Raw genomic sequence first — 15012 nt, 5'->3', positions numbered from 1 at the left:
ATTATTGGACCATACTGTCTGTTTAGCAAAATACTATACTGATCTAGAAATTTGCACTAAATCAAATCTAATTTTTAAAAATAGCATTTCAATCCAGACACAAGACCAGTCTTTTCATGTAAAGAAAAAGTCAAAACTTTTCTAACAATATTAGCAGCTTGTTTAGAGTATTCAAACTATGAATGGATGCATGTGCATATATGCATGTGTGTGTATGTGTATATATGGAGAGAACTCAATACCTTCCATTTCGGAAATATTGAAGTTTGCTGATCCACATTTCTCAATCCCCAAGAACACCTCAGTTAAGTAATGCTTTATTATAATCTACAAATGACTTATTTTATAACTTGATATTATTTATACTGTATATAGTAGTTAAAAGAATACTACTAAAACTATTATATACATTACAACAAATTAAAGGGACGGACTGAAGAAGCTGAAAAATCACCAAAATTTAAAACACATTGTGTGTTCTGTAAGAAAACAATTTTTAAGTTTCATTGCTAATATTTGGAAGATTAATAATTAGCATTCCTAATAGATATTTTTGTTGTAAAGTCCTTAGTTATTATACATAATTTTAAAGTATATATTTTATCAACCACAGAAACATTATAGAATTATTCAAATGTTTTAATTTAAATTGATCTCAAATTATAATAGACATCCAAATTTTGCCCATGTTGTTTCCTATGTAGCACCACCAAATATGGACAATTCAATGGGGACAGAGGAAATCACAATTCTCAAAGGCAGTTCCACCTCTATGGCATGCATTACTGATGGAACCCCAGCTCCCAGAATGGCCTGGCTTAGAGATGGCCAGCCTCTGGGGCTTGGTGCCCATCTAACAGTCAGCACCCATGGAATGGTCCTGCAGCTCCTCAAAGCAGAGACCGAAGATTCGGGAAAGTACACCTGCACTGCCTCAAATGAAGCTGGAGAAGTCAGCAAACACTTTATCCTCAAGGTCCTAGGTATGTAAACACTGTGGTAAATGTAGAATAATTGGAAAGTAAGTGTTAGTGAACGTTTAGTAAATAAGTATAATTCTGAGAATCAGTAGCTGTGAGAGAATTTTTTTAAAAAATGTTATTGCATTTTTATTTCTTTTATAATTCACCTTGGCTTACTATCATCTGAAGCATGTTAATTTAAATTGTATTTTTTTTATTATTATTATACTTTAAGTTTTAGGGTACATGGGCACAATGTGCAGGTTAGTTACATATGTATACCTGTGCCATGCCAGTGTGCTGCACCCATTAACTCACCATTTAGCATTAGGTATATCTCCTAATGCTATCCCTCTCCCCTCCCCCGACCCCACAACAGTCCCCAGAGTGTGATGTTCCCCTTCCTGTGTCCATGTGTTCTCAGTGTTCAATTCCCACCTATGAGTGAGAACACGTGGTGTTTGGTTTTTTGTCCTTGCAATAGTTTACTGAGAATGATGATTTCCAATTTCATCCATGTCCCTACAAAGGACATGAACTCATCATTTTTTATGGCTGCATAGTATTCCATGGTGTATATGTGCCACATTTTCTTAATCCAGTCTATCATTGTTGGACATTTGGGTTGGTTCCAAGTCTTTGCTATTGCGAATAGTGCCGCAATAAACATACATGTGCATGTGTCTTTATGGCAGCATGATTTATAGTCCTTTGGGTATATACCCAGTAATGGGATGGCTGGGTCAAATGGTATTTCTAGTTCTAGATCCCTGAGGAATCACCACACTGACTTCCACAATGGTTGAACTAGTTTACAGTCCCACCAACAGTGTAAAAGTGTTCCTATTTCTCGACATCTTCTCCAGCACCTGTTGTTTCCTGACTTTTTAATGATCACCATTCTAACTGGTGTGAGATGGTATCTCATTGTGGTTTTGATTTGCATTTCTCTGGCCAGTAATGATGAGCATTTTTTCATGTGTCCTTTGGCTGCATAAATGTCTTCTTTTGAGAAGTGTCTGTTCATATCCTTTGCCTACTTTTTGATGGGGTTGTTTTTTTCTTATAAATTTGTTTGAGTTCATTGTAGATTCTGGATATTAGCCCTTTGTCAGATGAGTAGGTTGCAAAAATTTTCTCCTATTTTGTAGGTTGCCTGTTGACTCTGATGGTAGTTTCTTTTGCTGTGCAGAAGCTCTTTAGTTTAATTAGATCCCATTTGTCAATTTTGGCTTTTGTGGCCATTGCTTTTGGTGTTTTAGACATGAAGTCCTTGCCCATGCCTATGTCCTGAATGGTAATGCCTAGGTTTTCTTCCAGGGTTTTTATGGTTCTAGGTCTAACATTTAAGTCTTTAATCCATCTTGAATTAATTTTTGTATAAGGTGTAAGGAAGGGATCCAGTTTCAGCTTTCTACATATGGCTAGCCAGTTTTCCCAGCACCATTTGTTAAATAGGGAATCCTTTCCCCATTGCTTGTTTTTGTCAGGTTTGTCAAAGATCAGATAGTTGTAGATATGTGGCATTATTTCTGAGGGCTCTGTTCTGTTCCATTGATCTATATCTCTGTTTTGGTACCAGTACCATGCTGTTTTGGTTACTGTAGCCTTGTAGTATAGTTTGAAGTCAGGTAGCGTGATGCCTCCAGCTTTGTTCTTTTGGCTTAGGATTGACTTAGCGATGTGGGCTCTTTTTTGGTTCCATATGAACTTTAAAGTGGATTTTTCCAATTCTGTGAAGAAAGTCATTGGTAGCTTGATGGAGATGGCACTGAATCTATGAATTACCTTGGGCAGTATGGCCATTTTCGCGATATTGATTCTTCCTACCCATGAGCATGGAATGTTCTTCCATTTGTTTGTATCCTCTTTTATTTCATTGAGCAGTGGTTTATACTTCTCCTTGAAGAGGTCCTTCGCGTCCCTTGTAAGTTGGATTCCTAAGTATTTTATTCTCTTTGAAGCAATTGTCAATGGGAGTTCACTCATGATTTGGCTCTCTGTTTGTCTGTTATTGGTGTATAAGAATGCTTGTGATTTCTGTACATTGATTTTGTATCCTGAGAAGAGCAACTCCAAGACACATAATTGTCAGATTCACCAAAGCTGAAATGAAGGAAAAAATGTTAAGCGTAGCCAGAGAGAAAGGTCGGGTTACCCACAAAGGGAAGCCCATCAGACTAACAGCAGATCTCCCAGCAGAAACTCTACAAGCCAGAAGAGAGTGGGGGCCAATATTCAACATTCTTAAAGAAAAGAATTTTCAACCCAGAATTTCATATCCAGCCAAACTAAGCTTCATAAGTGAAGGAGAAATAAAATACTTTACAGACAAGCAAATGCTGAGAGATTTTGTCACCACCAGGCCTGCCCTAAAAGAGCTCCTGAAGGAAGCACTAAAAATGGAAAGGCACAACCGGTACCAGCCGCTGCAAAATCATGCCAAAATGTAAAGACCATCGAGACTAGGAAGAAACTGCATCAACTAACGAGCAAAATAACCAGCTAACATCATAATGACAGGATCAAATTCACACATAACAATATTAACTTTAAATGTAAATGGACTAAATGCTCCAATTAAAAGACACAGACTGGCAAATTGGATAAAGAGTCAAGACCCATCAGTGTGCTGTATTCAGGAAACCCATCTCACGTGCAGAGACACACATAGGCTCAAAATAAAAGGATGGAGGAAGATCTACCAAGCAAATGGAAAACAAAAAAGGGCAGGGGTTGCAATCCTAGTCTCTGATAAAACAGACTTTAAACCAACAAAGATCAAAAGAGACAAAGAAGGCCATACATAATGGTAAAGAGATCAATTCAACAAGAAGAGCTAACCATCCTAAATATATATGCACCCAATACAGGGGCACCCAGATTCATAAAGCAAGTCCTGAGTGACCTACAAAGAGACTTAGACTCCCACACAATAATAATGGGAGACTTTAACACCCCACTGTCAACATTAGACAGATCAACGAGACAGAAAGTTAACAAGGATACCCAGGAATTGAACTCAGCTCTGCACCAAGCAGACCTAATAGACATCTACAGAACTCTCCACCCCAAATCAACAGAATATACATTTTTTTCAGCACCACACCACACCTGTTCCAAAATTGACCACATAGTTGGAAGTAAAGCACTCCTCAGCAAATGTAAAAGAACAGAAATTATAACAAACTGTCTCTCAGACCACAGTGCAATCAAACTAGAACTCAGGATTAAGAAACTCACTCAAAACCACTCAACTACATAGAAACTGAACGACCTGCTCCTGAATGACTACTGGGTACATAACGAAATGAAGGCAGAAATAAAGATGTTCTTTGAAACCAATGAGAACAAAGACACAACGTACCAGAATCTCTGGGATGCATTCAAAGCAGTGTGTAGAGGGAAATTTATAGCACTAAATGCCCACAAGAGAAAGCAGGAAAGATCCAAAATTGACACCCTAACATCACAATTAAAAGAACTAGAAAAGCAAGAGCAAACACATTCAAAAGCTAGCAGAAGGCAAGAAATAACTAAAATCAGAGCAGAACTGAAGGAAATAGAGACCAAAAAAACCCTTCAAAAAATTAATGAATCCAGGAGCTGGTTTTTTGAAAGGATCAACAAAATTGATAGACCGCTAGAAAGACTAATAAAGAAAAAAAGAGAGAAGAATCAAATAGACGCAATAAAAAATGATAAAGGGGATATCACCACCAATCCCACAGAAATACAAACTACCATCAGAGAATACTACAAACACCTCTACGCAAATAAACTAGAAAATCTAGAAGAAATGGATAAATTCCTCGACACATACACTCTCCCAAGACTAAACCAGGAAGAAGTTGAATCTCTGAATAGACCAATAACAGGATCTGAAATTGTGGCAATAATCAATAGCTTACCAACCAAAAAGAGTCCAAGACCAGATGGATTCACAGCCGAATTCTACCAGAGGTACAAGGAGGAACTGGTACATTCCTTCTGAAACTATTCCAATCAATAGAAAAAGAGGGAATCCTCCCTAACTCATTTTACGAGGCCAGCATCATCCTGAAACCAAAGCCGGGCAGAGACACAACCAAAAAAGAGAATTTTAGACCAATATCGTTGATGAACATTGATGCAAAAATCCTCAATAAAATACTGGCAAACCGAATCCAGCAGCACATCAAAAAGCTTATCCACCATGATCAAGTGGGCTTCATCCCTGGGATGCAAGGCTGGTTCAATATACGCAAATCAATAAATGTAATCCAGCATATAAACAGAACCAAAGACAATAACCACATGATTATCTCAATAGATGCAGAAAAGGCCTTTGACAAAATTCAACAACTCTTCATGCTAAAAACTCTCAATAAATTAGGTATTGATGGGACGTATCTCAAAATAATAAGAGCTATCTATGACAAACCCACAGCCAATATCATACTGAATGGGCAAAAACTGGAAGCATTCCCTTTGAAAACTGGCACAAGACAGGGATGCCCTCTCTCACCACTCCTATTCAACATAGTGTTGGAAGTTCTGGCCAGGGCAATTAGGCAGGAGAAAGGAATAAAGCGTTTTCAATTAGGAAAAGAGGAAATCAAATTGTCCCTGTTTGCAGATGACATGATTGTGTATCTAGAAAACCCCATTGTCTCAGCCCAAAATCTCCTTAAATTGTATTTTTTATCTGAAAAGATGAAAACTCCAGCTTGTAAAACATTATTCATTGATAAAATCTTATAACCAATTGAGAAGTAGCTTTTTAAACTTTTGCCAAGAGTTGAAAACACATCCAATTACAGAAATTTGATGAAAAAGCATAATATGTATACTATTACATGTTATTCCTGACTTTAAATGATCCAATCTGTAGATTATAGTTGGAATAATCATTTCAAATAGTCTAGTTCTATTTATTCTTGTGTGCATTTAAAGTAAATACTTAAAATATGTATTCCAATGTTCTAAATGCAACAGTTTAAAGAAAAAACACTTCTTTTCCTTGAAGTAAAAAATGATAACCTTGGAAGAGAAAGTAAGATAATGAAATGAAGTATTTCAAGAACCAAGAGCTTTTGGCGTTTTGCTTGTTTTTTTCAGTGTGAAGTAAGTGAGTCCCCATGCTCCTTACATAGCAGAAAATACACCCTATAGAGAAGAGCAAAAATAATTTTGGCAAGAGTATTGGTTAGGTAGAAGTTAGCATATGTTTCAGAGTGTGTTATAATCTTTCTCAGAGCACCTATTAAAATTTATTTATGTAACCCTAAAATTCTGCTTTATCCCTAGTTAAGCTTTATGAGGGCAGATGTCTTCTTACTTATTCTTGCATTCCCAGTGCTTAGCATGACATTTAATACACTAGAGACTATTAATGTGTTATTTGTTGGATTAAATTGAACCAAACTAGTTACTTTCCAGGTGGATTAAAGGGAATTTCTTCTGTACAGGGAAGCAGAACAATATCTAAATAAATGAAGTATGGTTCTCTGGAGTAGATGTGACTTCCATAGAATGGAGACCGGTAGTAAAGGAAGTTCTCCAGGATATTTAGGGGCAAAAGAAAACTACAACCCAATATCCCTTATCAACATAGTTGCAAAAATGCTCAACAAAATACTAGCAAACCAAATTCGACAGTATATTGAAAAGATCATTCACTCTGATCAAGTGGATTGCATTCCAGGGATGCAAGGATGTTTTAACATACACAGTCAATAAATGTGATACATCACGTTAACAGATAGGACAAAAATCATATGATCATTTCAATAGATGTGAAAAAAGCATCTGACGAAATTCAACATTCCTTCATGAGAAAAACCCTCAACAAATTAGGGATAGAAGATACATACCTCAACACAATAAAGACTATTTATGATAAATCCACAGCTAACATCACACGAAACAGGAAAAAGTTGAAAGCCTTTCCTACAAGGTCTAGCAGAAGATAAGGATGCCCACTTTCTCTACTTCTATTAGACATAGTATTGAAGTCCTAGCTAGAGCAACAGGCAAAAAAATAAAAGACATCCAAATTCGAAAGGAGGAAGTCAAATGTTCTGTTTGCAGACAGCATAATCTTATATATAGAAAACCTCTAAAGACTCCACCAGAAAACTGTTAGAAATGATAAACAAATTCAGTAAAGTTGTGACTTAAAAATCACCGTACAAAAATCAGTAGCATTTCTATTTGCCAACAGCAAATTATCTGAAAAAGAAATCAAGAAAATAATCCCATTTACTGTCAGCCCTTCATATCCATCAGTTCCACATCTGTGGATTCAAACAACTGCATATCAAAAATATAATATTCATTGGATGTGGAATCTGCAGATACTGAGGGCCAACTGTGTATCCATGGGTTTCTCAAGGCCTACTGCCGGGCTTGAGCATCTGCAGATTTTGGTATTCACAGAGGGTCTGGAACCAATCCTCTTCAGATACTGAGGTACAATAGCTATCCAAAAAAAAAAGAAAAAGAGATATGTAAGAATAAATCTAAACATTAGTCAAAGAAATGGAAAGGAAACAAATAAATGGAAAGATATTTCATGTTTATGGATTGGAAGAATTAATACTATTAAAATGGCCATACTCCCAAAACAATCAGATTCAATGCAATTTTATGAAAATACGATTGGCATTCTTCACTGAATTAGGAAAAAAGAAATCTAAAATTTGTATGGAACCACAAAAGACTCCAAATAACCAAAGCAATCTTGAGTAAAAAGAACAAAGCTGAAGGCAGCTGACTACCTGACTTAAAAATATACAAAGCTGTATTAATCAAAACAGCATGCTATTGACATAAAAACAGACACATAGACCAATTGAACAGAATAAGGAGCTCAGAAATGAATTCATGCATCTACAGCCACCTGATTTTTGACAAAGGTCCCAAGAACACACACTGGGGAAAGGATAGTCTCTTCAATAAATGGTGCTGGGGAAATTGGGATGTCCACATGCAGAAATATGAGACCTCTATCTTTCACCGTATACAAAAATCAGCTCAAAATGGCTTAAAGAGTTAAATGTAAGATCCCAAACTACGAAACTACTAGAAGACAACACAGAGGAAACACTTCATGATATTGGACTAGACAAGGATTTTTCTGGATAAGACCTCAAAAGCATGGGCAACAAAAGCAAAAATAGACAAATGGTATTATATCAAACAAAAAGCTTCTGCACAGCTAAGGAAACATTCAACAAAGTGAAGAGACAACCTACAGAATGGGAGAAAATATTTCAAACTATACCTCTAAGGGGTTAATATTCTATATATATATAAGGAGCTTAATAGCAAAAAAACAAAGTGCACAATTTTAAAATGGACAAAATCCTTAACAGACATTTCTCAAAAGATGACATGTAAATGGCCAAGAGGTATATGAAAAAAGCCTCAACATTACTAATCACCAAACAAAGGCAAATCAAAACCATAATGAGATATCACCTCGCTCTAGTGAGGATGGGTATGACCAAAAAGATAAGAGATATCAAGAGTTGGCAAGGATGTGGAGAGAAGGGAACACTTGTACACTGTTGGTGGGATTGTAAATTAATATAGCCATTATGAAAACAGATAGAGCTTCCTAAAAAAATTAAAAATAGAACTACCATATGGTTCAGAAATCCCACTACTGGATATATATCCAAAGGAAATGAAATCAGTATGTCAAATAAATCCACGTTTATCGCAGCACTATTCACAACAGACAAGATATATAATCAACCTAAATGTTCAACAATGGATGAATGAATAAAGACAATGTAGTAGATATACACAATGCAGTACTATTCAGCCATAAAAAAGAATGAAATTCTGTCATTTGTGACAACATGGATGAACCTGGAGAACATTAAACTCTGTGAAATTAGCCAGGCACAGAAAGAAAATACCACATGATTTCATTCATGTGAAATTTTAAAAAGTTGATCTCATAGAAGTAGTGAATAGGACAGTGGTTACCAAAGACAAGGGAGACGGGGGAGTAGGTCAATGGGTACAAAGTTACAATTAGAAAGGAAGAATGAGTTCTGGTGTCCTATTGCACAGTAGGGTGACTATAGTTAATAATATACTATTGTATATCTCAGAATAGCTAGTAGAGAGGAATTTCAATGCTTTCACCACGAAGAACTGATAAATGTTTGAAGTGATGGAAATGCTAATTACCCTGATTTGATAATTACACAGTGTATACATGTATGGAAACATCACATTGTACTCCCTAAACATGCATAATAATTATGTGTCAATGAGAAAAAAAAAGAAAAACTGTGTGTCTGGGAGGTGCAGGGTGGGGTTGGGTAGCAAATTCCTGTACATCAATTCACAGAACGTGAGGAGTAAGAGGAGATGACATAATGTGATCTTGTACATTCATTATTCACATATCAAGTATTAATTATTGAATATACGTTATGTGACAGGTATGTTTCTAGCCATCATTTAACTATAATTATGAACATGTATGGTGTGGCAAACATGACAATGCATCACTAAGAAAGATATGATCTCAGCCCTCAACTTCCTGCATCTGTGGAAGACACAGATACTAAAGAAGTAATTACTTTTCAGTGTGATGAGGATTATATGGATAAAATAACATTCTGTGGGATGGTAAATTTCAGATTCGACCTCCTCAAGCATAAATCTGAGCCCTGAAGAGTAGGACTGTAGAAATGAGTGGGGAATTTTATATACATTTCTCACCTAGAGATAATACAATTTGAATTGTCAATTTGTACCCCCTGAAACTGAGTGTAAGAGGAAGAGTAGCAAGAGACAAGACAAGAACTATATATGGGCAGAGGCCAAACTATGCAAAGCTCTGAGAACTTTGAGGAAGTTTGGACCTCATTACCAAGGCAATGGAAGAATCTTAAGGAGAAATATGTTACAGCCAGATTTCGTTTCCAAAAAATCCCTCTGACAGAGTGAGAGAGTGAAAAATGAATTGAAGAGGCTGCTGTATGCATACAGGCCTGTAAATGCAGGGGCCTGGTCTAGCATGTGGCAGGGGGAGGGGGAGAGTGGGGAGAAAGAACCCAGGAGCAGAATCACAGACTGGTGCATTTCTGGATGAAGAAAATGAAGGAGAAAAACAACAATGATATTCTTAGTGGAATTCTTAAAGAACAGCCTGCCTTTTATAAAGTTGAAGAGTTTATAAGAATAATAATTTCTCAAAACAGATTTGAAAACTGGCTTAGAAAAAAGATGAGAAGTTTTAGCATTTCAGCATATGTTGAAAATTAATTCCATTAAACTCTGAAAAGTTCTTCACTTGAAGCAGTGCTACCACTCAGAATGCAAACATCTTAACTTGGAGAAATCCTCTTTATTTAATTCTATCCGTCTGGTGGGAGGTATCATGGTATATTAGTGGTTCTGAAAAGTGCAATGTGGCTAGACCACTGAAAACAATGGAGAGCATATTACAAAATAGGGGGTTTTCATAGGGCCAGGTCATAGAGCACTTTTTTGACCATATTAAGAAGTCTGCTTTTTATCCTGTACCAATGAGAAATCATTCGAAGTTCTAAAAATGGAATAACAAGTAGAACTACAGTTTGAGAAGAGCACTCTGGCTATAAAATGCAAGGCTACTTGGACCAGGACAAGAATGGATTCTGAGAGACCAGTATAAGGAATTGTGTTTGCCTGTGAGTTACAGAGTTGAAATATGGTGGGTTAACCAAAATACTTTTGTTTTTCTCACTGGGATGGCTGTTGTTGCAGTGGTTCAGCAGTTCAAATATTTTTAGTTCTTTTGAACCTTTACAACATGGTTGTTTGGTGATCATGCAGTATCTGCTCACCCCTAGCATAACTAGATGCTGTTCTAGATGCAACAATAGAGCAGGAAACTAGGAAGGGCAAAGCGTTGCCCCTTTCGAAAAGAATGAAGACTTTCTTACAAGCCCCACAAAACCACATCCACCTACATCTCATTGGTCAGAATTGTCATATACCACTCCATCCACTCCATCTACTCTCTGCTAAAGAGGCTAGGAAATATAATTTGTTTAGCACATTGACAATCTCATCAAAAATTTGAGTCTGTTAATCAGAAAGAAATCAGTAATTTTGGGTAGGCACCTAAAACTAGGAAGAAAAAAAAAACATTAAATAAATGGTATTGTAGCTCAAATTAGAGTGAGGGAGATGAGAGAAAAAGGTGTATTCTGGAAATAAGTACAGTGGAAGTATTAGGACTTGGTTGTAGATTGGGACACAAGGGAGTGATGAAGAAGGTATCAAGGATGACTTAGTTTCTGGCTTATGTGACTAATCGGTAAATTAATCACCTAGATGCAGAGAATACTGGGAAAGAAAACACATTTTGAGAAATAAGGCAATAGGTTCAGTCTGAATACATGTTGAGTTTTAAGTGATTTTCAAACATCCAAATGGAGATGTTTATTTGATAATTGCATTTATGAATCTGGAGCTCAGAAGAGAGTCTAGGCTGGAAATGTAAATTCTGGAGTTATTGGAGTATAGACAACTCTTACTCTGCCCGAAGTACAAGACATATGGACAAAACACAGAGTAAAATAGTTCGCAATCACTTAACACAGGTAAGATCTGGACAGTCTGGAGTTTGAACTACTCGAGAGCATGTTAATACTGTTACTGCTGCTACTATTTTAAATCCACTGATTATAAACTTTGTGGTGGGGGCAGCGAGCATGCCTTATTAATCTTTGTATTCATGGTGATTGACATATACAAAATAACCAAGAAGTAAGAGGAGCAAATAATTGACTATGGCAAACCAGGAATTAGATAAGTGTTTTGAGTAGTACAAACAACATGATACGAAAATGAAAAAGCATAGACATTTTATAATTAGTTGAGAGAATCAAGAAATGATTTATGGTTTTCACAAATGAACTTGAGGACAATATAACCTTGATGGTACTTCAGCATTCTCAGCTGGGGGACTATGAGGAGCAAGAAAGGACTGAGCTTGTTGAGGGATTTGAAGTCTAGGTTACATATAAGTATGTTAAAAGTAAATAATGACAAAGATAGATCTAGACCATATTGTGGAAGTCTTGGAAACCATGATGAGTTTTTATTTAATCCAGTAAGGAACATGGAGCCATTAAAATCTGTTAAGCAGAAAATCTTAGATTAATATTAAACTGCACTTCAGAAAATGTATTTTGACAGAAGTATGTAAGATAGAAGTAAAAAGAGGTCATGTGGGACAGTGGTATAGAAATGCTGACTTCATTATAATCTGAAAAGGAAAACTGACTTAGTATATTATCTTTCTCCAGAAGGAAAACAGAGACTAACAGATGGTAGAAATTTTAGGAAACAGATTTTAATAATACCAACAGCTGCAGTAAACACAGTAGTAGTAGTAACTTTTTTAAAACCTTTGATTGTAAAATAGATACAGAAACACACAAAAAAGTATATAATGTATCTCACTGATGCCATACACCGATCCTATTTGGTAAATAATGTTGGTGTCCCCATTTTAGAGATTTTCTCAAATCCATGAAACTAATAATTGTTGACACCAGCATTAAAACTCAGACTCCAGATCTTCTGCTATGAGTCACTGTTCTAAACTATGTGCCTTATTAAAGAAAAAAGAAAGAAAAACAAACTTGCTAACCTCTGGAGCTGTCCAACAGCTATTCTGGCTGCCTTGTCAAATAGTAAGCTGGAGACTTGAACTATGAAAGCGTCATAAAAAACTCGAATGGTAATCGTAAGGGGAATGTGTTTTAAAGGAATTACCAAAGTTGGGAGTAATTAAAGAACCTTAATGTTTCTTCCCAGTGTTTAGATTGTTTGACCTTCTCTTGAGAAAGGTAATTTTAGAAGTATAAGTAACAAAAGAGGAAGTTAACTCCAATCCAGACATAACAAATGTGTTTTATACAGAAATTATCTCCAAATGTAACTATTTTTTCTTCTGCTTAGTCACTGTTTCCTCTCAATGTTCTGCATGGAAAAGATGATAGCAAAATTCCACAGTATTCACGCATTGCTTTTGTAGAAACTATTGGTATTTAAAGATACAAAAACATAATATGCTAAGTCCCTCTAAAAAAAAAAGTGGTACAAGCTGGGTTTGGTTTTTATTGTTTTCAAATCTTTCAGTCAAGACTGTTCTAATTAACTGAGTTCGAACTGTTGTTCTATAATTACATGGTAATGAATTGCCATTTACTTCATTATCTCTTATAGGCATGATCCATCCCTTTTGAAAGTGTGTCAATGAGAAATGGTGATGACATCTAGGAATTATTTCACTTTCCTTGTTCTAATCAATTTTTATCATGTGAACATAAATTTGTGTTGGATTTTCAAGTTTTTCTAACGAGCAGTATTTTATGAAATTGTGGGTTTATTATTATTTTTTATTCCCTTTAAATAGAACCACCTCACATTAATGGATCTGAAGAACATGAAGAGATATCAGTAATTGTTAATAACCCACTTGAACTTACCTGCATTGCTTCTGGAATCCCAGTCCCTAAAATGACCTGGATGAAAGATGGCCGGCCCCTTCCACAGACGGATCAAGTGCAAACTCTAGGAGGAGGAGAGGTTCTTCGAATTTCTACTGCTCAGGTAAGTGTCAAAGTTCATAGAATTATTTTAGGCTAGGTCAAACTTCTCACTTGCTAATATATGAGATTTGTTAAATTATGTCTTTGAATCCTTATATATCACAGATCTGTGTAACTTGAGCAGGATAGATTAGTCCTATGATATTCATGATTGGGTAACTTGATTAAAAGGAAGACAAAGCAGTAACATATTAAACTCTGAAGAAAGCAAGATACCTTTCCATTAGCTTTTGCAAATTTTCACAGTGCCATAAGTGTTAGTATATTTCCCAAAGTTCTTAATTTATACTATGTAGCCCTTAATGGAACTGGCAAAAAGCAATCCAACATGCATATATGTAAGGCTTCAAAGAGCACTTTTGATCTCCAAAATTAACTAGCAGATATGGAAGTCTGAAGAGACAGAATTTTTCAAATAATGATCAGTTTAATAAAATTGACTTGGTTTAGTTTATGTTTAAGGAAATTGATCTAAAATGTGAATATATTAAAAGAGAAGTATGTCTGGGATGTCTTACTGTAGCAATCTTCTATTCTACTAATAAAGGCAAACCTTATGTTACAATTATTCTCCATCTGAGCCCTAATGCCATCATTTATAAACTGGGGATAAAAATAATAATCATGCCTCATTCATACACTGAGGGATTTAAAGAAATAATCCAACATGATGTGCTTAGACTGGTGCCACAGGCATGTAGTAAATGCTTTAAAAAAAAGACTTAAATAGGATTGTTCCTGCTGTTGTTACCATAATCATCATTCCTCTGAATGTAGAATAACAAATTATTTGATCATATTTTGTTGTATTTTTCACTGAGAATGGAAGAAAGGGAAATGGAAGAAGAGACCTAAGGATTATAAACTGTCTACTATGTCCTGTTGTGTTCATCTCTGGGCTATCTATCCCACCCATTCCCCTTATGGCAACTCTGTGAGGCAATGTGTCTATCCCACAAATCCAAAATCAGGTGCAGAGAGATTAAGTACTTATCTGCCAAGTACTCATTGTTGCTCAGTGATGGAGCTAGGCCTCAATCCTTAGTCTGATTCAGAAGCCTAGCCAGTACATCTCAGCACAGTGCATTTCTAGTGTCTTGGAGTGCATACCTTCCATTCTCCATTTTTCTTTCCATTTCAAACATTGCAGTAACTTAGAGTCAGGTTAAACTAAAACCATGTACTGAATCAAAACTCTTGAATGATATAATTTCAACAAACAAAAAGTAGGGCAAAAGAATTTTGTGATATTAGGAATAGCATGGAGACAGGAAAGTATGTGGAATAGAATCATGAATATAAAAAAAAATGACAAATAAAGCTTGAAAGGGAAGTTAAGGCCATTACTGTAGGTCTTAAAGGCAAGAATGAAAAGTTGAGTTATAAGAAAACAAGATGAAGGTGTCGTAGAGTGTTAAATGATGGCCAGATTT

At 35.9% G+C, this 15012-nt stretch overlaps 1 protein-coding gene across 5 annotated transcripts in view; it reads left to right on the top strand.

Moving 5' to 3' along the window:
• The window catches only part of HMCN1 (hemicentin 1), a 448248-nt gene that overhangs the window by 352343 nt on the left and 80893 nt on the right, over positions 1–15012 (top strand). For all 5 annotated transcript variants that reach the window (XM_054449377.2, XM_063647968.1, XM_063647964.1 and 2 more), the window contains 2 exons: positions 705–983; positions 13384–13580. In XM_054449377.2, coding sequence (XP_054305352.1) covers positions 705–983; positions 13384–13580 — 476 coding nt within the window. The remainder of the gene's footprint in view (positions 1–704; positions 984–13383; positions 13581–15012) is intronic.

The sequence above is a fragment of the Pongo pygmaeus genome, chromosome 1, assembly GCF_028885625.2.
Source record: "Pongo pygmaeus isolate AG05252 chromosome 1, NHGRI_mPonPyg2-v2.0_pri, whole genome shotgun sequence".
NCBI lineage: Eukaryota > Metazoa > Chordata > Mammalia > Primates > Hominidae > Pongo > Pongo pygmaeus.
This window is presented reverse-complemented; position numbering and strand designations above follow the sequence as displayed.